This window comes from Gopherus flavomarginatus, chromosome 1, assembly GCF_025201925.1.
Source record: "Gopherus flavomarginatus isolate rGopFla2 chromosome 1, rGopFla2.mat.asm, whole genome shotgun sequence".
Taxonomy (NCBI): domain Eukaryota; kingdom Metazoa; phylum Chordata; order Testudines; family Testudinidae; genus Gopherus; species Gopherus flavomarginatus.
The window spans coordinates 233,889,693-233,913,135 of NC_066617.1; the positions used below are offsets into that span (position 1 = coordinate 233,889,693).

Consider the following 23,443-nt stretch of genomic DNA (forward strand, 5'->3'; position numbering starts at 1 on the left):
AAGCAAATGACCCTGTATTTGTCACTTTAATACAGAGAGACCATTTTTATGTCCTTTTCTTTCTTTTTATATAAAGCTTTCTTTTTAAGACCTGTTGGAGTTTTTCTTTAGTGGGGACTCCAGGGAATTGAGTCTGCAGCTCACCAGGGAATTGGTGGGAGGAAGAAGTCAGGGGGAAAATCTCTTTGTGTTAGATTTACTAAGCCTGACTTTGCATACCCTCTGGGTGAGGGGGGGAAGAGAGATTAGCTCTCGGTACTTCTGTTTTCCAGGACTGGAAACAGGGAGGGTGGAGTCCCTCTGTTTAGATTCACGGAGCTTGCTTCTGTATATCTCTCCAGGAACCCCGGGAGGGAACACCCGGAGGAGAGGACGGGGAAGGGAAATGGTTTATTCCCCTTTGTTGTGAGACTCAAGGAATCTGAGTCTGGGGGTCCCCCAGGGAAGGTTTTGGGGAGACCACAGTGTGCCAGGCACTGTATAGATTCCTGGCTGGTGGCAGCTTTACCAGGTCCAAGCTGGTAACTAAGCTTAGAGGTTTTCATGCTAACACCCATATTTTGGACGCTAAGGTCCAGATCTGGGAAAAATGTTATGACAATTAGGTCTTAAATTATGTGATTAGGATACTGCACCTAAGCTATCCCTACAGGAAATTTATGCAATGGGTTTTTAAATTAAAAGGATGCATAGTTAATCCCATTTCTTTCTCTTCTTTACAGTTAGTGCTCTAAGCCTTTCCTGGCCTATCAATAACAATACACTTTTCATATTGCTATCTGGAGATTATTCTGTACAACTGTTTATTTTAGCAAAAGTCACTTATTTTAGCCACATGGAAGGCAAATAGTATATAATATGTGATAATTAAATCACAGATTCCTTCACTACCCCAAATTTACAAACATTGTTAAAGCTTATATGGCTCAAATATATCTAGCTCTACCGAAGTATCCAGAAAATCAAAAGAAACAACATTTTAGAAATTCTGATGTAGCATTCAAGCCATGTTCTTTCCAATAGACAGCCTTGTCAGGGAGATTGGGAAACATTTGAAAAAAGCTAATGCTAATAGAAATGTTTTCCTGAGTGTCAACATGTTAATTGGGGTTATTTTAGCAGAAGCCACACAGCAGAACCAGAAACTGAGAATGAATAGAAACAGTTTAGACCTAATTTCACTGTCCACTCTAGGTTGACAGTATGCATTCAGATAAGAGATGACGTAATCTTCACACTTGGTTTTTACATATACACCCTATTAAATATGTGTCTTAAAAACACATGCTTTGAAACTGCTGTACCTGTAGTTTCTTTAATCTTGGGGATCCGATGACATCCATCTCTCAAAGTGCCAAACAGTGGTTCAGCATTAACTGCTGAATGAATGGCAGGCATTGTCATTCTATGACACACAGCTTCTGACTGCTGATGTAGTTCCTTGTACGTTGTTCCATGGTTTGGAAAAATGGCAACTCTTTCATCTGCTGGAATATAGCTAATGCCCTTCACAGATGAATCCGAGATAATGTGCTTAACATCAGAAGTACAAAGAGGAGATTCAACTGGGGTAGCACATGGGCTACTGCCTGTGCTGCATCCTGCATCCACTGAAGAACACTGGGAGCTTTGCAGAGAAAAATGGCCTTCACTTTGCAAAGATGACATGCGCTTGGTCAAGTGATATTCACAAAGTCTACTCACACTCTGCTCAGCTTCCGGTAGCTTTGAAGAATGGTCATGTGCATCTTCTGAGTCATTTAGGTCTTTGGCTGAAGACACATTAGTCATATCAGACAAAAAGTTTTCACCTGGGCCAAGTGCTGAAGTATCACCCTCATTAACTTCAGCATTCACTTCATTCTTAGAGCCAGTATCTGTTTTACCAAGACCAGAAACTCTTGGAAATGTCTTCCCATTCACTGTTTCTGAGCTTGGTTTATCTGCTGCTTCATCATCGGCAGCAGCATACCATCTTTGGCGAAAGGCAGTTTTCTCCACATTAAAAGTGCTTATGCGTTGACCATCTCTTGAAGAAAGAGTACCACATATAGTGTTTAGGTCTTCATCAGTCTCTGCTTTTTTAGCTCCCTGATGCTTCTTCACAGTAACATTACCATCACAGGCTGCTTTCACTTCACCATCAGTCATCTTATTTTTCCTTTTACTAGTACAAGAGTATACCAAAGACCCCATGTGCAATTTGCTAAAATAGTCAGTGACAGATTTTGTTTCCATGGTCTCTGGTTCCATTTCCATATTGTCTGAATGAAGAATCTGCTTCGAAGAAGGCACAACTTTTGACTGTAGCTCAGCAGTTTGACAACCGGCTATGGACTGTGAGAATTTTGCAAGTGGTCCTCCAGCCTGATTCTTAGCAACGGGGAACTCTGTTTGCTCTTCCACAAGGGGTTGGTACCCTTCACTAGTGGTCAAAAACATACGTGTGGAGTTTTCTGACTGTCTCTGTGCTGCGGTTAGTTCAGAATTTTCAGTCATTTCAGAAGAATTTGTTTCATTGCCAGAATCTGAAGATGACTCAGGGCTATATGCTCGCAAGATTGCTACACCTGCATGCCACAAAAAATAAGAGCCAATTAATGAAAGCATCTGAGGCACTTGAATAAATGGATAAGAAAATGGGGTGTGTTAAACATAAAAATAAAGGGATTTTTATGGTTTATTTTAAAGCATACTCCAATTTTACTGCATAATCCCCAAGAAAGATAACTTAGCAACTTTATGGTAGTTCCACCACATGATATGGAATGTGAGGTGCATACATGATGGTAAAAACATAGAATGGAATGTTTCCAAGGCTAAATGGCGCAAATGGATGAAGTGGAATGATGCTCAATGAATAAATGTAACTATGGTGAAAGAACCTGAATTGCCATTTGTCTGCTGTTCCTCTGAAGCAGTCAAAGCCTCTAGTGCTTGAAGAGTGGAGACTACAGCATCATCTAGCCCCTTGTCACACTTCCCCTCAGTATTAGTAGGGACAGCATCAATGAGTGACACTGGAATGTCATCATTTCCTACATTGCTAGCTTGCTCCTTGTCTTCTAAATACTGTGTTGTTTGGTGCTGAGAGTCTTCCTCATCTGAACTGTCCCTGAAGCCAGGTGGAGGAGCAGCAATGGCCATGTTTAAAGAATGTAATAGGAAGTCATCTTCATTATCATCACCTTCCGGAGGGGGGAGTGATGTCAAATCAATAATATCATCACTTGAACCAGAAAGACTGAGAAGGGTAGGCCTACTGATTTCTCCTACCATAATGTCCTCCTCACAGCTAACTTCATCTTCATCTTCAACATCATCTGTGTTTTCCGCATAACAAATGTCATGCAACAAGGGCTCTTCTATCCCTTCTGCAGCTCCAAATATTTTGCCATCGTTCATGCTTGCATAAACAGAATTTGTAGCAAACTGAATGCTTTCAACATCTGGAGACAATTCTAGACCTTTAATGTCATTGGTACTGCTAATATAAATAGCTCTCTGTTTGTCCAATACTTCTGGACTTTCATCCAGAAGTCTTTCATAGCCAAGGGTTTGGGGACTGATACCATCCAAGCTGTGATCTCCAAATATAAAGGATACTTTTGCTCCCCTTGGAGAGTCCTGTGCTTTCTTGGTAGATTCCAGTCCTGAGAGTGACAGTAATGACTGCTGGTTTAAACTTCTGTTTTCTGCTGCCTCAGTGGAGTCATCTTGTTTGGTCAGCCTCTGATCGAGTCCACCTGAATTATAGGTATTTTCTATGTACACATGCCTGTGGTCTTTTTGACACATGGGGCTTTCGGAAATGTCTGCAGTCTTCTGTTTTGGGTCTACAAATGTTCTTTGGACCTCTTGATCCCCTTCAGCCATGAATGTAGTAGTTTTTGGTACACAGTTCCACTCAGAAGCATGGAGGTTATACTTCCCTCTATTTTCATTTCCTACAGTTTGGCAAAATAAAAGCAACAGTCATTTAACAAATGAACCGCTTCATCAAATTTTATAATATTGACTTGTTAATTCTGAATAAGCAATGTTTTAAATATAGAACAGCTGCATAAACTTGTCCCTTTTACAGTCAAACCATTTTCAAACGCTCCTCTACTTCAAGATATGGATCTCTTGGTTTAAGAATTAAGATTAACTGGATGTTTTTATGCTGTAAGGGCAGAGAATTAAACTAAAACTAGGTGAAATAATAACCCAGGACTTGTTATGATAACCTAAAAAAACCCAGTACCTCACATTTCTGCATGAAGACTCTGGTTATATAAAATGTTATAACCTGTATGCAAACAAATGATCATTCATTTGCTTCACTGTGGCACGAGGAGTAATACATTAAACATTTTATGTTACCATTAATACGAACAATGGCTGAACCTTAAAATACTACAAAGCCGAATTTATATATTACAACTCTAGGCCCCAAACTAGCAATCAGATCTGAGTGGACATACCCCTGTACCTGCACACAGCACTACTGACATCAATGGAATTTTGTCCGCGTGGGTCCAGTCACAGTATCGAGGCCTTGTTTTATACATGTGACTTCTGTTAATGCATTATGCAATAAATACCTGTTTCTCGGTTTCCTGCATTTTTCTTGTTGGCCATGTTAAATATTGAGCGCCTTGAATCAACCAGTAGTCTATAGTATCCAGCTGTTAAACAGGCAAGGTTCATTGCATCTGATGATTCCATTAGCAGAGTAATAGGCTATGAAGGAAACAACCAAGTCTTCGTTAAGGCTATTCATTCTTAATACATTTACTTGCTGAAACATGACTTATTAAAATTAGTATATTTATAAAATGTAAATTATAGGAATTATTTCACAAATGCTACATTGGAAAATCAAAAAATAAATTAGTTTTCCTCAGCTCTGAAAGGTCTGATTGAAAACAATATATAGGGTACAAAATGTTCGGGAGATGAAGCAAGGAAAATGTCTAACTGGACATTTTAAATTCACTTGATGCTTAACTAATATTTGTATTGCTGTCTATATAATTATTAATAATAAACGCTTCAATTCTCAAGTGAGTTCTAAGATGCTTAACATCTAGAACTTATTAAAATGTTAATATTGTTCATAAAATTTTAGAACTAAACCTTTCACCTCTCTCACTGATGTACCCTAGGGTTTGTCTACATGGTAAGTAACTGCCTGGAAAGCCAGGGTGTGGATCTACAGCCCAGCACCTTGCTGCACTGTAATGACCCATATGATCACTGCTACAGCTCGCTGAAAGTCCGGGAGTGCCACACTGTAGCACAGGGGTAGGCAACCTATGGCACGGGTGCCGAAGGCGGCACGTGAGCTGATTTTCAGTGGCACTCACACTGCCCGGGTCCTGGCCACCAGTTTGGGGGGCTCTCCATTTTAATTTAATTTTAAATGAAGCTTCTTAAACATTTTAAAAGCCTTATTTACTTTACATACAACAATAGTTTAGTTATATGTTATAGACTTATAGAAAGAGATCTTCAAAAATGTTAAAATATATGACTGGCACATGAAACTTTAAATTAGAATGAATAAATGAAGACTCAGCACACCACTTCTGAAAGGTTGCCGACACCTGCTGTAGCAGTATCCACATTTATGGGAAGATTTTATTGGACTCTCCTGCAAACTAATTGACAATTGGTCCTGAAGGAGGCTGTGTACTTGCCCTCTTGATCAAAACAAGGTTCTCTGATCATAGCTGTCTAAGACAAAGCACAAAATAGGGTTGTCATGGTATAATTCCCCACTCTGAACCTTAGCGTCCAAAAGATGGGGTACCAGCATGAATTCCTCTAAGCTTGATTACCAGCTTAGGACCTGTAGCGTTGCCACCAACCAGGAATTCCAGTGCCTGGTACACTCTGGTCCCCACAAAACCTTGCCCGAGGAACCCCAAGACCCAGACCCTCTGGATCTTAACACAAGGAAAGTAAACCCTTTCCCTCACCGTTGCCTCTCCCAGGCTTCCCCTCCCTGGGTTACCCTGGAAGATCACTGTGATTCAAACTCCTTGAATCTTAAACAGAGAGGAAAATGCACCTTTCCCCCTCCTTATCTCTTCCCCTCCCAGACTCTTCCTGAGAGAGACAGTAATCCTAACACAGAGAGAAATTAGCCTCTCTCTCCTCCTTCCCTCCTTTCTCCCCACCAATTCCCTGGTGGATCCAGACCCAGTCCCCTGGGGTCTCACCAGAATAAAAAAACAATCAGGTTCTTAAACAAGAAAAGCTTTTAATTAAAGAAGGAAAAAAAAGTAAAAATTATCTTTGTAAATTTAAAATGGAATAGGTACAGGGTCTTTCAGCTATAGACACTGGGAATACCCTCCCAGTCTAAGTATTCAAGTACAAATTAAAATCTTTTCAGCAAATACATATTTGAACTCCTTCCAGCCAAATACACATTTGAACTTCTCCCAGCCAAATACACATTTGCAAATAAAGAAAACAAACATAAGCCTAACTTGCTTTATCTACCTCGTACTCACCATTCTGGATCTATAAGAACCTGTATCAGGGAGATTGGAGAGAAACCTGGTTGCACGTCTGGTCCCTCTGAGCCCCCAGAGTGAACAACAACCAAAAACTAACAGCACACTCACAAACTTCCCTCCCTCAAGATTTGAAAGTATCCTGTCCTCTGATTGGTCCTTTGGTCAGGTGACAGCCAGGCTCACTGTTCTCGTTAACCCTTTCCAGGCAAAAGAGATATGAAGCACTTTTGTTCTATTAACTCTTACTTATCTGTTATTGACAAGGGTATATGTGTTTTTTTAAAATCCATAGTGTAGAATCTTAAGCCAATACACATGGTGTTGACATAATTCCATGACACCCTTATTCACATAACGCAGTTTCAGACCCAATGGAAAAATCCAGGCAATTATTATTACGGTTATTTATCATTTTGCTTCTGGGAAATGTGAGATTTTGTTCAGAAGTACAGGAGCCTTGGTATAAGGACACATGCTTGACACAAAGCAGTCAACTTTGGGCATAAAATTAAAACAAATTATTAACCAAAGATGAGTGAATCAATTCTTATTATGTTAGTCTTAAGATGGAGCAGGTGTGCATGTATATAGAGAGGTGTTTGAAATGCTTTCTTGATGCTGAATTTTATGAGAGGATCAATAAAAGTAGATGATTTTCAGAGAGATTTTAAATATCAAGAGCATTACTGTGACCTGCTGTTCACTCTTTTCGTAACCTATATGCAACTAAACTTTTATGGATGACTTTTTGGAAATAACATGGTAGAGGGAATACTGAAAAAGAAAATTAATGGTAAAAGAAAGACTCAAGCTGTTTGCACTTCTATAGAACTTTTCAACCAAAGATCTTAAAGTGCTTTACAAGCATTAACTAATTAAGCTTCACAATAACCCTGAGAGATATTATCATTCCCTTTTACTGATTGGGGAATGAAGACTTTGGCCACATTCACTAGTGCTGCTACAGGCAGATGTAAATTACCCCTTCCTTACTCAGTGAGGCCCACTCCCTCCCCTTGCATCCCATGGAGGAATTCATCACAAGTGGAAGGCAAATGTTGTTAGTGGTGCCCTCATTCTGGATTTCTGTCAAGGGTTTGAGCAGATTTATTTTGTATTTAAAGTATTTTCCAGTTGCTATGGTCATGTCTATTTCCTGGCCAATATCAACCACTTCCTAGGCCTACGCACTGTGATAGTGGAACTTCTGTTTCATGTTATTTTTCAGTTATTGATAATCATATGCAAAATTTCCATATCCTTATTCATGTGCCATCATAACACTACTTTTGGTAGGTTTCTCCTTTTGACAGGAAGCAGAATAGATATTTTGACCCTCTTGCTAATTAGTCCGTATAAATCTTGCGCGACTCATTTTCCTTGTCATTCTTGATACTCATCATTTATATTTCTCTTCCCTCACTGAACTGGCAGGTTACTACAGATTACTTCTCTGCTTTCTGGTCTGTGTTGCTTAGCTATTAGTATTAGGGCTGTCAAACGATAAAAAAATTAATCGCGATTAATCGTGCGATTAATTGCACTGTTAAACAATAATAAAATACCATTTATTTAAATATTTTTGGATGTTTTCTACATTTTCAAATATATTGATTTCAATTACCACACAGAAAACAAAGTGTAGAATACTCACTTTATATATATTTTTGATTACAAGTATTTGCGCTGTAAAAACACCTCAAAAGAAATAGTATTTTTCAATTCACCTAATGCAAGTACTGTAGTGCAATCTCTTTATCATGGAAATTGAACTTACAAATGTAGAATTATGTACAAAAAAACCTGCATTAAAAAATAAAAGAATGTAAAATTTTAGAGCCTGCAAATCCACTCAGTCCTACTTCTTGTTCAGCCAATCGCGCAGACAAACAAGTTGTTTACATTTGCAGGAGATAATGCTGCCCTCTTCTTGTTTACAGTGTCACCTGAAAGTGAGAACAGGCATTCTCATGGCACTGTTGTAGCTGGCTAACAATGTGCTAAAGATTCATATGTCCCTTCATGCTTCAGCCACCATTCAAGGAGACATGCATACATGCTGACGATGGGTTCTGCTCAATAACAATCCAAAGTAGTGAGGACCAACGCATGTTCATTTTTGTTATCTGAGTCAGATGCCACCAGCAGAAGGATGATTTTCTGTTTTGTTGGTTTGGATTCTGTAGTTTCCACATTAGAGTGTGCTCTTTTAAGACTTCTGCAAGCATGCACCCCACTTTGTCCCTCTCAGATTTTGGAAGGCACTTCAGATTCTTAAACCTTGGGTCCAGTGCTGTAGCTATCTTTAGAAATCTCACATTGGTACCTTCTTTGCATTTTGTCAAATCTGCAGCGATAGTGTTCTTAAGATGAACAACATGAGCTGGGTCATCATCTGAGACTGCTGTAACATGAAATATATGGAAGAATGTGGGTGAAAAAGAGTAGGGGACATACAATTCTCCCCCAAGGAGTTCAGTCACAAATCTAATTAACACATTTTTTTAATAAGCACCATCAGCATGGAAGAGTGTTCTCCGGAATAGTGGCCAAAGCATGAAGGGACATATGAATGTTTAGCATATCTGGCACGCAAATACCTTGCAATGCCAGCTACAAAAGTGCCATGCAAATGACAGTTCTCACTTTCTGATGGTATTGTAAATAAGAAGAGGGCAGCATTATCTCCTATAAATGTGAACAAACTTGTTTGTTTTAGCGATTGGCTGAACAAGAAGTAGGACTGAGTGAACTTGTAGGCTCTCAAGTTTTACATCGTTTTGTTTCTGAGTGCAGTTATATAACAAAAAAAATCTACATTTGTAAGTTGCACTTTCACAACAAAAAGATTGCATTACAATACTTGTATGAGGTGAATTAAAAATACTATTTCTTTTGTTTATCATTTTTACAGTGCAAATATTTGTAATAAAAAATAATATACACTTTGATTTCAATTACAACACAGAATACAATATATATGAAAATGTAGAAAAACATCCAAAATATTGAATACATTTCAATTGGTAGTTTATTGTTTAACAGTGCGATTAAAACTGTGATTAATCGTGATTTTTTTTAGTTAATTGCATGAGTTAAGTGTGATTAATCAACAGCTCTAATTAGTATTATAAAGTATTTTAGCCTTCTTAGACTCCCATCTCCTGGCTCCTTCAAACTACCTGGTCTTAAACACAGAGGAAGGATGATCTTCTGATTACATCGTAGGACTAGGAGATTCCTGGTTTTGCCACAAAACTTCTGTGTGAACAAAATGAGTCATTTAGCTCTGTCTCAGTTTCCCCATCCACATAATTACCCCAAAGGGGTGCTCTGTGACATTAATAGCTATAAAGCACTCTGGGATCTTCTGATATTATTATTGTCCAGGGAGCTAAAGGTGCTCACCAGCCAATAATGTTTTCTGGTGCATCCAGATCAAGTTGCAGCAATATTATCAACTTAAATATACTGAACTAATACGTGTCAATAAAAGTTAAGTGTTTGAAAGAAGAGCTTGGTAAACCATATACCTTTGTAAGAAAAAGGAAAATTGGTAGCATCCTTAGCTTAAAAGTATTGAACTTTTGCATACTGTGATATTTCCCACTTTAAGCTCTATTTATCCTCTATACAATTCTATAGAAAGTCTATGAAAGCTTCCACCATAAAGCTTCAAGATCCTATAAACTGCACAGAGAGGATGTAATATGCAAAATTTCACTCATTTCCACTGAGGCAAAGAGCTCAGTAGGATTCAAAAGAGGATCAGACATTTATAGGAAGAACAAGAGCCCCCACAATTACAGTAGATAGAATAAAGAGTTACTGGGACTGGGAAGAAGCAGGTTGTTCCAGAGCTGTCCACTATGGGGTTTCTCTTACCTTCCTCTGAAGCATCTGGAACAGAATACTACTGGACTAGCTAGCTGGTCTTAAGTGATATGGAAATTCCTATGTTCCTAAGCAATCAGTTGTATGCCATTTGGCTAAAACAATTCTAAAATACACGTTCATAATATTGGTAGCATGAAATATTTATAACAAAATCATGCACAACTTTATCAACTATTCCAATACAGAGGGAAAATGAAAATCGTGCTATTTTAAGATACTAAATTGATACAAATCAACAGTCAACTTACTTTTACATCTAAGACATGGAGCTCAACTCTAACAGTGCTCTCATCTTCTGTAAACATCTCGATCCTGTTAACGTGGCTAAAGTCTGCTAGCAGGGCCACCAAGTTCGTTTTGGTGTTGATCACGTGGCTGATACCATAGCGGGGCCCTACTAACAAAGTCACTTCTGAACGCTTTTCTCCTTGCTATAACATAAACAGAAGAAAATAAAAATTAAAAGAAGAGTAAGAAACCTCACAGGTTTTGCATAACAAAAATAAAATAAGATGAAACAAAAACACCACTTCTACCCTGTTTCATTTTTATGAGATTTCATTTGCATAGTAGTTCTTTGCCATGAGTTAGTAAATTCTTCGGTAAGAGGCAAAACCAAACAAAACCAACAACAGGTACGTGATTGTACTAGATTTATAGTAAAATGAATAAAATAAGAGTTATCATGTCACAATTTCTTTTTGTTAGAAACTGACTGTATTGTGGTTTTCATGGGTGGATGTAGAGTATATGTCTTAAAAGAATAATTTTTTATTCAACAGCTTTAGTATTTTATAATTATACCCATAGTATCATCCATCAAATGACTGTTACCTCCAAGCTGCAAATCAGAATACAACGGAAGACATTTTCAAGAAGAATAAAACAAAAGTGTTTGTGTGGTATGATCCAACATAGTGTATATGTTATTTTAGAATGTTTGATTTGGACTTGAATTTCCTTAAAGCAAATGTGAGAGTGAGGCAGATACAAATTAATGGGAGAAAATTATCAAGAAAATAAAGGAAAAAGTTACCACTAATGTTGCCTTGAACACACGCCCCCCATATAATCGCAGATCGCTGAGGAACTTGAGGTAATGCACCTTGGCTTGCAGAGCAGACAGCTGAGGAGAAGGAAACCTCTGATGTTATTACAGGAGTAAGATGCAATGGGGGAAATCCACACATATGGAAATGGAAGAACTAAAACATGATTACACAGCCTAAGGAGACTGGACTGTGACAAGAGCTCATCAGACTGACGATAAATCATTACATATTTGACTTCCTGATGAAGGAACAGGATTTCAGATCTTGGAATTAAAATCTTATTTATTTTGATCAGATGTACTCAAGACTCATGCATGGGTTGCATCAGGGCACTGCAAGTACATAGGAACTTTTGCAGTAAAAGGAAAATGTTAGACTACTCAGATTAAACATCTGTTCATTGAGGGATTTCAAGGGTAGACTGGAGTTCCTATTCATGATCACTATCAGTAGCAGTTCTTTAAAATTTGGTTTACCAATGTGAATTTAAAAAGAACAAGATGTTAAAAAAATTGCTAAGAACAGCTATAAATGGCACATTTTGCTAGATACTTGTCATATATAGGATTTTATTTCTAACTTACTACTAAGAAGTAATTTAGTTACTTTTCCACTACCCGTAACAGAGGATGAACCTGAAAAATAGAAAGAGATACATACAAACATGCCATAATTTATTCCCATGAAAAATAGGAATAATTTACAAATAGGTTTAAATGAAGGGTTTTTTGGGGGGGGGGGCAGGACTGCTGTGTTTGCTTGCTGTTTAATTTTTTGGGGAAAACAATTTAAAAATTAAGAACTCAAGTATAATTTTTAGACTGAAAAAAAAACTCTCTTAAATTCATACAAATGATGTAGCCCAAAATCTGCAGCCCTTGCTCAGGCAAAAACCTCAAAATCCACAGTTTAAAAAATATATTTTGCATGCAAATCAAGCCCTCCTTAGTTCCAAAAAGTGGGCACATGGACAAGAAGGAACGGGCTTAATCTGCAATAAGGGAGATTTAGGTTAGATATTCGGAAAAGTTTTCTAACCATAAGGGCAGTTAAATTATCAAATAGACTTCCAAAGGAAGCTATGGAATCCCCATCATTGGAGATTTTTAAAAACAGGTTGAACAAACACATGTCAAGGATGATGTTGGTTTACAGGTCCTGCCTCAGCACAGGGGGCTGGACTTGATGACTACTCGAGGTCCCTTCCAGTCTTGCATTTCTATGATTTTACCACTCCATCCTGTCCAGTGGTATACCTCATGCCCATATTAGGAAAATTTGAATAAATACATTTATCATGCATTGCATCCTACAGGTCTCCAGATTTAGGCTTTAGTGCTCAGTCTTCTACTGAAAATGTCTTCTCCTATCCTTCACTAGGGATTCAGTCCTGGGGACAGATAGCTAAAGTAGTCACATGGAACACAATGATTGTGAAAAAGAGACAAAACCTCTGAGATAGGAAGGGTCCTAATCACTGAAGGGAACCAAATTTATAGAAGATAACCACTTCCTGGATTTACTCCCAGAGTGGATTGTTAGCCACTACAGAGCACCAGGGTTTTCACGTTGTCTTGTCCTGCTAAACATGCAGGTGGCTGTACTATGTATTTCAAGAGAAGCCCTCAGCAGAGCACATGATAGCAGCCCAACCTGAAGGTAACAAAAAGCATAGATAATTTTGTCAAGGTGTGCATCAGGGAGGCAGCATTGTAATCTCTGTTGTAACTGAAGATAGCATAAGCTATTGTGGGCCACTATTGCCAGCTGGGAATCCAGCAGCAGGGATGGATTCAAACATACCTGAACTATTATGATAAAATACATAGAGCTGACACCATTTCAGCTTTTGCTGCAACTATGTAAAGGCTACACATTAGTTTGTTCAGTTAAAAATTTGGCAATTAGCTTTCAGTTAACCGCTAACATTTAGCGGTACTAAAATAAACACAGAATTATGTTCATCTCTTGGGTCCTGAGCTGAAGCCCACTGAAGTTAATGGGTGTCTTTCTGTTGAGTTCAATAGGTTTTGGATCAAGCCGCTGGTATTCTGCCATTCACAGAGTGTCTCAGTATCTAAAAGCTGCATATATATGGTATAAACAGACAAATGTCCACAGACATTTTCCCTCACAGTTTTCCCGGTTGAAGCAAAGGCTTAATACCAAGACTAGGCATATTATAACAACACGGAAGATTCAATTACAATAAGGGAGATAATTTATCAAGTGACATCTTGCCAACTGTGGTCACTTTACCTTGCGGCGCCAGAGCAAATCATCCTGTAGTACCATGAAAATGTCTTATGTCTGTGCCAGGCTCAGTGGTTAACATAGCTTAGAGCATTAGAAGCATACAGAACGTAATTCTCTAACAAGTTTGCCATTAACAGCAGGCGCTAAATGAATTTTAAAAATCCTAGGCATACCCTGGTGGTTAATAATCAATTTTCCACCATTCTAAAAATGAAGAGATGCTTTAGCTGGGGTATAATTAATTATTTTTAATTGTTCTTGGAAATGTGGTAATAGGCACTGAAAGTTATACAGTCTAACAATCTTTGAAAATATACTGGCTAGGTATTTCTCCAAAGAACTAATTTTAAACATTTCCCGTGCATGCAGTCCTCTCTGGTCTTTAAAATATATTTTCCATTAAGATGCAAATACCTTTTTACCCGGAGGAACTAGGTTTTGATTTGCTTTGACAAGGTGTGAAAGTGCTTTCTTTATGTTCTTTTCTTTCATGCTTTGCAGCACAGCAGATGGAAGAAAAGTCTCTAATCCCCATTCTTTTCTGCAATAAAAGGCATATCTTTAATTTCACATTCCTGTGTTGATTATTTATCTAAGACTAGATGGTGGCTGTGATGCTGAGCAAATGAATGCCTGAAAGCACAGGGAGAGTTGGTGAAGGCACCAGTTGTGCTATAACAGATTATTTTCTGTACTCAGAGTACATACTGTTTCATAGAAAAATAAGATGCTTTAACATTTGCAGTGTGAGGCTCTTACTACCCCAGGGATTTTCCAAGCTGTTTTCAAAGACTCTTATTTTTAATCTTTAGTTCCTCACCTCCAGTTTATGAATAGATGCAAGAATATACGCATAAACCGTGGTACAATTCTACATTTTCTATAAGGAATGTTTCTTTAGACACAATGGCAAGGGTCTCCTTGCTCTGTTTTATTTGTTCTTTATAAGGGGTTTTTAGACCTATATTTCATATTACACCCCGCTATGAGCACACTGGGCCACAGGTTGCACCAGGGTAACTGAGAAGGCAATTTAGCTCAGCATGTGTTACACAACCTGTGTATTTGGAGACACTGTTAGTATGCAACAGTCAAGGAACAATCAGGTCAAAATTGGCAACTGCACCTCTCTCTCAGGGGCTTTGTGTTGTGCTGACCATCCTTCTGGATGGGGAGAGCTGCAAATGTTGCCCCCTCAAAAGTGAAGTGGAATCACTTCCAAATTAGCCATAGGGATCACATGAGGCTCTCAGCTCAGTGCTCCGGGGTCTGTGGCAATCACAGAGGAAGAGAGGTTTAAAGCTGGTGTGTTTCAGGTAGAGGCCATCTTGCTAAGCGTGGTTTAGTCAACAGATGGGCAAGTACAATACGAGAATTAAAAGTGCACTGAAAGCACACAAACCTAAAATCAGGATATGCAGACAGACAGACCAATCGACCAACATGCAAAAGACCTACAAACACTCTCTAACCTTTGTTTTTGAGGAATGCTCTATACACTATACTTACTCAATATATTTGAGGGAGATTTTCTGAGTTTGTCTGGTGGTCACAGTCGCAATATACATTTGTAATGCAGCCAGCCGCAGAGCAATATCATATTTCAGCTCAGGTCCAAACCTCTCCTGAACCACATCATTACAGCTCTGTCAAAGAACCAGGAGAGGGAGCATCAAGTTAAAAAATCTTTGACTTAAAAAGCGAAGCATAAACAAGCTTTTATTGATAGATTTTAAAGATGGCTCCATTATGGATTGACCCCATGCTGAAAGCTGGCATTACACTGACAGTAAGCTATGTCTCTCAGATGCGCTGGGTATTCATGAAAGTCTGGATGCCTCAGAAGAATCCAGGTAGCTGCCAAAGAGCAAATGGCATGTGTATTTTGATACAAGCATGTTCTGCCTGCATCCCCGCTGTGTGCGCACCATCTTTCCTATTCTCCAAGAGATTTTCCATGAATGACATTACAGGACAAGAAACAATTGCTGGGAAGTGCTGCCAGCTCACTTCCTTAAGCCTCCTAGAGCTGCATACTCTTTGGAAGGATGCCACAGTATTAGCATATAAGAGGTATTTCTGTGAGGACTTGGAGGGGATAGGGACTTTGTTGGAAAATAAACACCTGCACATCTTTCAGATTGTGGTGGGTTTAGGTAACATAATCAATATGTTTAAAAATCAGGACCCTCCCATTGCCCAATTTTTATCTGTGAAAGCACAAACAAAAAGTACATTCAAAGTTGCCATCTACATGTTTTCTTAGCTTATACTAAGACTAGTTATGTTTTCACTTACCTGTACATATAGATATTCAAAAGCAACTGGATCTCTTCTTAAAAGGTCAATGGGATCCTTTGGGACGAAGCTGATTCTGAACAAACATCTCATCTTATGGGAGCTTGGCCTCTGGGTTACCTAGAAGAGTGCAATTATCTTATTAGCACTTTGAAACACTGGATTTGGAATGCTGTTCTTAGTTTTAGACACTTTAAACCTGATCCAGAGCCCACCTACGTCAACAGAGAGACTTCCGTTGACTTGACTTAATGGGCATTGCATCAGGTTTGGCAAAATGAAAATTGAACTCTGTCTGTCTTTAAATATGTATGTGTGTGGGACCAGGAACAGCTGAAGATTTATCAGGACACAAACTGCCCAAACACATCTAAGTGCAATGAAAGTACTGGATTCTTCCAGTGCAATGTGCAAACTGAAATGTTGGATATAGTTATTCTCCACTGACAGTGAAGTTGTTCCATGAAAAAAGTGAATTAACTTTAAGAGACTTTCACGGTATGATTTCCAAGTATTTGATCTTGGTAGCCCTCAAAGTAATAGATTAAACAGGTTTTGTTTGTATGTTTTTTTCTCAGTCACAGAACATTTGTTGATACAGATTTGCAAGAAAATCTTATTGAAAATTACCTTTTGAGAAAGGAAAATAATAGGTGGTGGTTCCAGGGGGAAAAAAAAACCTTATTTGTAAAAGAGATTTGAGTCAATCACTATTAAGCACTTTTTTAGCTATGTGATTCTAGAGCAAGAGATATAAAGACTCTTGCACTACCATGATGACAATAGAGTCATCCACTATTTCAAGATAAACTTCTTTAATTGACAGGCAGCATAAAACTTTTAAAAGTAACAGCAGGCTGAGCATATTTACATGGTAGCATAAAGTCAAGCTACCAAGTAAGTTGTGGGAAAATCGGATAAATTTGTCATTCTCCACTTCTGCTACAATAAAATATTGTCAGTAGCAAGTGTACGATGGTAAATTGAAGTAGGAACTCCAATGAAGAAAGCCATAGAATAATGCATAATAAATGTAGTCCATTTAATTCTACCAAATCTGGATAGAAAGTTAGCATTTTATATTATTTATAAATATAACATTATATATTAACAATTTAGAATCATATTATTCTATTCATTGATTGACAGAAGCTATGCTTAGCATTAAAATCTTTTAAGGAATAACTGTCTTGCTCTAGCAATCTTTGTAATATATTTTGTGTGTGTGTGTGTGTATATATATATATACATATATACACATACACACACACACCTCTACCTCAATATAATGCTGTCCTCGGGAGCCAAAAAATCTTACCATGTTATAGGTGAAACCGCATTATATTGAACTTGCTTTGATCCACCAGAGTGCGCAGCCCCACCCCCCCCGGAGCATTGCTTTACCGCGTTATATCTGAATTCGTGTTATATAGGGTCACATTACATCAGGGTAGAGGTGTATAATATATTTGCTTAAAAAACACCTCCAAACCTTTAGATTGTCCTGCACTTTCTCTGTATCTCTGTTCCCAAATACCAAGGTATAGTGTGTGTGTATACATAAAAGCTCTGACTGGGATTTTCTTAAGCCCCTTGCATTGGCCTAACTCTGCTCCCATTGATTTCAATGGAAGCTTTACCATTGACTTCAAAGAGGGAGCAAAGTGAGGCCAGCACTGAGTGCTTCTGAAAATCCCATATACTTCGTATAAATGACGCACAAAAATATGTTCAAAGAATGTTCAGGTTGCATAATCAAGCACTTCAAAGTTAAGAAATACAAGATTTAGGGTTGCACAGGCCTCCTTGTGCATTTGCATTATGATACATTCTTTAACTACATGATCACAGTGCCCTTGAGAGTTGTAATTATTTTTCCATAGGACCCCCGAAACTTTTTTGGAAAGTTTTGCTAAAATAGGTGGGAAATGACCAGAAGGAAGACGGCTTCAACTTACACAGAAATATCTTGGTAACCAGTCAGGATGCAAAAGACTAAATCATAAGTATTTAATAGAGTTTGATAAACTGAATAAAGTTCTCTGGCCTGTTGCAATGAAACTTTTTGTCTGTTCAATTATATTTATGAGTAGTACTATATATGATATGAAAAAGGATATGATACATATTTTCTAGCTATAAATATGATCACTTATGAAGTTTCATATCCCTTTGTAATGGGCTACCAAAGCATCAAAATATGATGTCTAGATAATAGACAAACTGACTCTCCGGGAGAGTCATACTATCATAACCAGTAATCATGTGTAGATGCTGGTAGTGTTTCATTCAGTGCATCTTAATTAATTCACATAAGTAATTGGAGGAACAGTTAATTTACAGATGATCTAATATCAACTTCCATGTATTATTACACCAACCTGAGCTAGAGTCTCCTGTTCATGCAGCAAGAGAAGTTTGGCTCCAGCTCCTTCAATCCTCTGCTCCAGCATCAATGAAAAGTGTTCAATACACTTGATGGAAAGCTTTTCTTGGAGCGTTAAGATGACATCCTAATTAAGAGAGGATTTATAAAATGTGATTAAAATCACAAAAGGCTTGCGGCCTGATTTTCCATTGCCTTGCAGATTGTCTAGTCATTCACACAAGTATAAAGTGGAAGTTAAATACTCCAAGTCAGAATGGTTGTGTTTTACTCTCACTTTGCACAGCTGTAAACAATTATACAAGATAGAAACAAGTGCAGAATAAGATCCTTTATGTTTAGGCTTCTCTGAGTTAAACTCCAGACCTTTGGGACCAGATTTTTAGAACTGTGTACGAAAAATGTATGTTGTATATAAAATTATTGTGATGGATGGTCTTTTGTGGCAACTGAATGTGTAAATTATGTTCACACAATTCTAAAACTATATGCCTCAGATTCACCCTAAAAATAGGCAATATCTCCCTCCAAAACAGAGAACATAAACCTCTCCAGCATTTCAAAGTGGGACCACCAAATCATAGGGTGAGACTGGACACAATTCCCATAGATTTCAATGAATCTGAATAGATTTGTACTTATAGTGAAGGATTTTTAAAAAAATGTGCAGTCAAATCTCTTGTTAAGAGACATTAATACCCCTGATTTGTAGAGCCATATTTATATATTTAAAAATGATCAAAATAAAGTCAACAATAATGACGTCTCCTAGGCAGCCCCAAAGTTGGGGTTTTGTTTTTATTATAAAAGCGAGGCAGACAGGGATTATAGCAAAACTCTTTCACAATGACATAAATCTTAAAATAAGGGTGATCATTTCAAGTGTAATTGTTTCTAAAATTACAATTAAGTATTAAATTGTTTAAATACAATCTTTATTTCACCCAAACCTGTTCAACTATTCCTAATTATCACTTTACTTTCTATGTTGATCTATAAAGCATATCTAGACCATTAACATGATTTGGCAATTATTGTTAGTTTGGTAAGTTCAGTGACAGAGGGAAAGATAAAATAAAATCAACATTGAAATGCAGATTTACGATATACTGGTGAAATTATTAAAGCATTTACATTCATCCCAATGATTGTTAAATATACATTAGCAAATTCTATCCATCTGGATCCTAAAGAGAGCATCTGATGAATAACAATCCAACTAATAGATCAATTAACCATTTTTCATGGAAGTATAACAAATTGGTGCAAGAGTGGAGTGTGTGTGTGTGTGTGTGTGTGTGTGTGTTGGTGATTGGACAGGAGTCTATAAACCTTAAAAAATAAACCACGTCATTAACCAGTTGCAAGCTACCATTTAAATAGTGCAAGTTACTATTATTACTGTGTTGACTCACAGGGAATTTAAAACCTACCCAGTCAATCTACTCTTATTGACACTTCTAATTTGTGCTCAAAAACAAACAATATAACAGTAATTTGAAGAAAGATGTTTGCTAAAGAGAAGTAACATGACACTGTGACATGTGCTTTTTACTAATTGCTTTTTCTGAATATGCTAATAAGAAGTGCATGCGTCCAATTATTAAAACCAGCCAACATTTTTCTCTTTAATCTGTATAGCACCTGATATTAATTCCTAACCAATCTTCTCTCCCAGTTCCCAGTATCTTCTAATCAACTAATCAAAATTTCCCTGCCTTCACTTCAGTAAAAATCTGTCCTTATCACTGCAGCTGAAGAAAACTGAGGTCAAACTGATTGAACATCATGAAATAATCACCATGAGACTCATGTTGAAAAATAAAACAGGAAAATTTTGAATAAATGGTTGTGATAGAAAACATCAGGTGCTGAAGTGCAAAAGAAGAAATCCCTCAAGTCACTCTTTATCTACTTATATGATCCTCATCACTATAGTACCTTGAAAACTCACCTGTGACTTTGACAGAGAGAAGTCATCCTGACAGAGCTTTCTTGGGCACTGGTCTTAGGCTATGGAAGGAACTCCCAGAGGAACTAAGGACCACCACAAACCTCACCCCTTCCATTATAACTGCAAAGTGCATTTCTTTGACCTTGCCTTCTCTAACATAAACACATAGCAATGTGTGTGTGTATGACATCATCAAACAAAACACTTCACTGCACACATGCAGGAACAAACACGTCAGCTGTTAGTTATGTTTCTTAATGCACTATCGGAAGGTGCTCAGATATTACAGTGATGAGTGAGGTAGAAGAACCTACCTAGAACTGAACAGAACAGGCTCTACGCCCTACTTGCATTAAGTGTATGTCACAACTTCACCTTGTGATTTAGGCTCTCTATGAAATATGTTGAAGAAAAGGAGACAATACACTGACATGAACAATTTATTGTCAGAATAACTCTACGTTATCCCATCCTGATTTCACTAGACTACAGGTTAGATGATATTCAATTAGCAACCAACATCTTTATCTTCTTACCTTCTGGCTTTGCTGACAAATCATGCTGGCATTTGGGAGAATATCAAACCTTAGCAAGGTCCATGCATATAATTAAATTAAGCTGCAGTCACATTAAAATTATCACTCCTATTTTTGCTTCATTGATACAACATTATGCTTTTATTGGCAGAAAACCAGAGCAGAATCTTATTACTTCTTTACTATTCACATCTATGAAGCCAGCTATGAATAACACGACGGTCCAGGCTCAGGCCCAAATTCTGAAATTATTGGAGTTTTTGTTCTTCTGTTACAAAGGCCTTTCAGAATGCTTTAATGGAATCCTTGGCAGTGTACGTTATGAGGTTTGGTAGATTAGCCTACCTTTATTGAAGTACTGCAGTCAAAACGGAAGGATTTGGTTTGCCCATTTTCAAGATATACCTTCAGTACATTTGGCATGAAGAGAAGTGAATTGTCCTTAACAGTTTCCTGTTAAAACAGATTAGTGAATTAGATTACACTTTGCATGCAACAAGAAGAACATAAATTTTATTCTATAGGAAGGACAGCACACAGCAGGGAAGGCTGGTGATGTCTGAAAATGGAATGTTGGATCAAACCCAAAGCAGAATTAGCAATGCCTTGCCTCAGGAGACTCCAGTGATATGCACTATAGCTGCAAGTGACAGACGCACCAATTGTTAGACTGCACGTCCACAGTGCTGAAACTATGGTGCTAGCATTAGCTTTTCCATCTGTAATAGATAAATCTGATTACAAGTAAATGCCTACCATAATGAAAGTTCTGTCCTCATTTACAACAGAAATCTGTATTTTCATGTGGAAATGATTCCGTTGTTTGTTTTTAAGTGATAAGAATGCAGCACAAAATCCCTGCAAATTTATCAATTTTAACTGTCCTTTTGCACCATTGCTTTGTTTTCTACAATAATGTTGTGCAAGAAAGTGTGATTTATGCAGATGCAGGTAGAAAATATCTATTTGGGAACTATTTATCACATCACTGTAAAAGTTACATTGTATAACAGGCTGACCTCTCATGATGTCAAATTAAACTCATATGGTCAAATTCATCCCTGGTGTACCTTCATGGACATCCCTAAAGATGCATCAGGGATAGAATTGGTCAATACTCTTTCCTGCAATGTGTAGCAGTGAGGGCTGGTGCCAAACAGCAGGATATGAATACAGCTCTGGATTCTGAACTAGAATTGAGTAAATTAATGATTTTTTGGTTCAGAAAAAAAGGCTAATTTCAAACAGAAACTGAATTGTTTAATTTCTTCCTCACTGAAATGAAAACATTTCATTTGGGTTGATTGAAAAAACATTCAAAATTTTTCAAACAATATTTATGAAATGAAAGTCAAGTCAAAACAATATTTAATTTCAAAAGGTCAATTCAAAATGACATTTTGTTTAGAGAATGTTGATTCAAAACAAAATGTCAAAACAGTTAATTTAGAAAATGTGGAAATGAACCATTTCAACTTCAAAATCTTTCCTTCTCATTATTTATTTGGCTAAAACTATTCATGAACTGGTGAAAATTTTCAGTCATCCTGAAACTGCATTTTCTGGCAAATTTACTATTCAACTGAAACATTTTGCCCAGCTCTATTCCGAACGCCTATATTTCAGGGCTGTTGGGATGTGGGGTTTTGGGACAGGCTCCTCCAAAGTCATTTTTCACCAGCAAGTGGCACATATTCCTGACACCTGAAGCCAATTCAGAAACCTAAACCATTGTTTAAAATAATATTTCCTCAGATAAGTTAAAGAAAGAATTTTTTTAGAAACTAGAAGGCCAGATACATTTAAAAGAATACAGGTTTTTTTTTAAGAACTCAGTCTTGTTTACTTGAACTGTATGAGTAAAAGTTGATGTTATATGTTACTGCTATGACTCAGGGTGAACATATTATTTTCCTGTTTATTGTATCCTGTGCAATTTAAATCTTAAAACTGAAACAGATAAAGATTTTAAATTAAAAATGAAAAACAAAAATTTCTCTTTGACTGCAGAATGCTAATTTACCATACTTTTAATCCACGGATTATATTACAGCATCCCTACTGTGGTAGCGTGAGAATGCTGTGGAGTCTCACCAATGTGTTGCTGGCAATGAAGTGTAAGTATTATCATTCACAAACAATAATGTATATTGCTAGTTTCTTTTGTGGCAGTCCGTAAATGGTAATGTTAAAAGGAAATTTGATTCATTCATGGGGGGCAAAACAGAAGGTGATTACTGGTTTTTCTAAGTGAAATTGCCGATTAACAAAATGAAAATTATGAGTTTGCTCTATGTATACAAAGAACTCAGAAGAAGACATATATGAATCATCATCTTCTGGCAATTTATAAAACAAGCAAGCAAACCAGGAGTTCATTTTTAAAAAGCTCTGTCTTTGGAAGGAGGGTTGACTTTGCCCAGGGACAGGTTAGAGAAAGAATGACATGCAGTTGATAAACTGAATTTTAAAGAGGTCTTTAAATTAGTGTTAATCTGTTTTCCTGACATACTACTTCACCGGAGTTTACAGGTTTTCCAGTTACAAAATTT

General features: G+C 37.4%; 1 protein-coding gene across 10 annotated transcripts in view; it reads right to left on the minus strand.

The window, feature by feature from the left end:
- Nucleotides 1-23,443, minus strand: part of FRMPD4 (FERM and PDZ domain containing 4) — a 478,200-nt gene that overhangs the window by 2,924 nt on the left and 451,833 nt on the right. For all 10 annotated transcript variants that reach the window (XM_050963167.1, XM_050963177.1, XM_050963218.1 and 7 more), the window contains 10 exons: nt 21,237-21,344; nt 18,397-18,528; nt 16,016-16,135; nt 15,227-15,363; nt 14,132-14,258; nt 11,446-11,535; nt 10,658-10,840; nt 4,587-4,725; nt 2,886-3,947; nt 1,305-2,570 (listed from right to left, as the gene is read on the minus strand). In XM_050963167.1, coding sequence (XP_050819124.1) covers nt 1,305-2,570; nt 2,886-3,947; nt 4,587-4,725; nt 10,658-10,840; nt 11,446-11,535; nt 14,132-14,258; nt 15,227-15,363; nt 16,016-16,135; nt 18,397-18,528; nt 21,237-21,344 — 3,364 coding nt within the window. The remainder of the gene's footprint in view (nt 1-1,304; nt 2,571-2,885; nt 3,948-4,586; nt 4,726-10,657; nt 10,841-11,445; nt 11,536-14,131; nt 14,259-15,226; nt 15,364-16,015; nt 16,136-18,396; nt 18,529-21,236; nt 21,345-23,443) is intronic.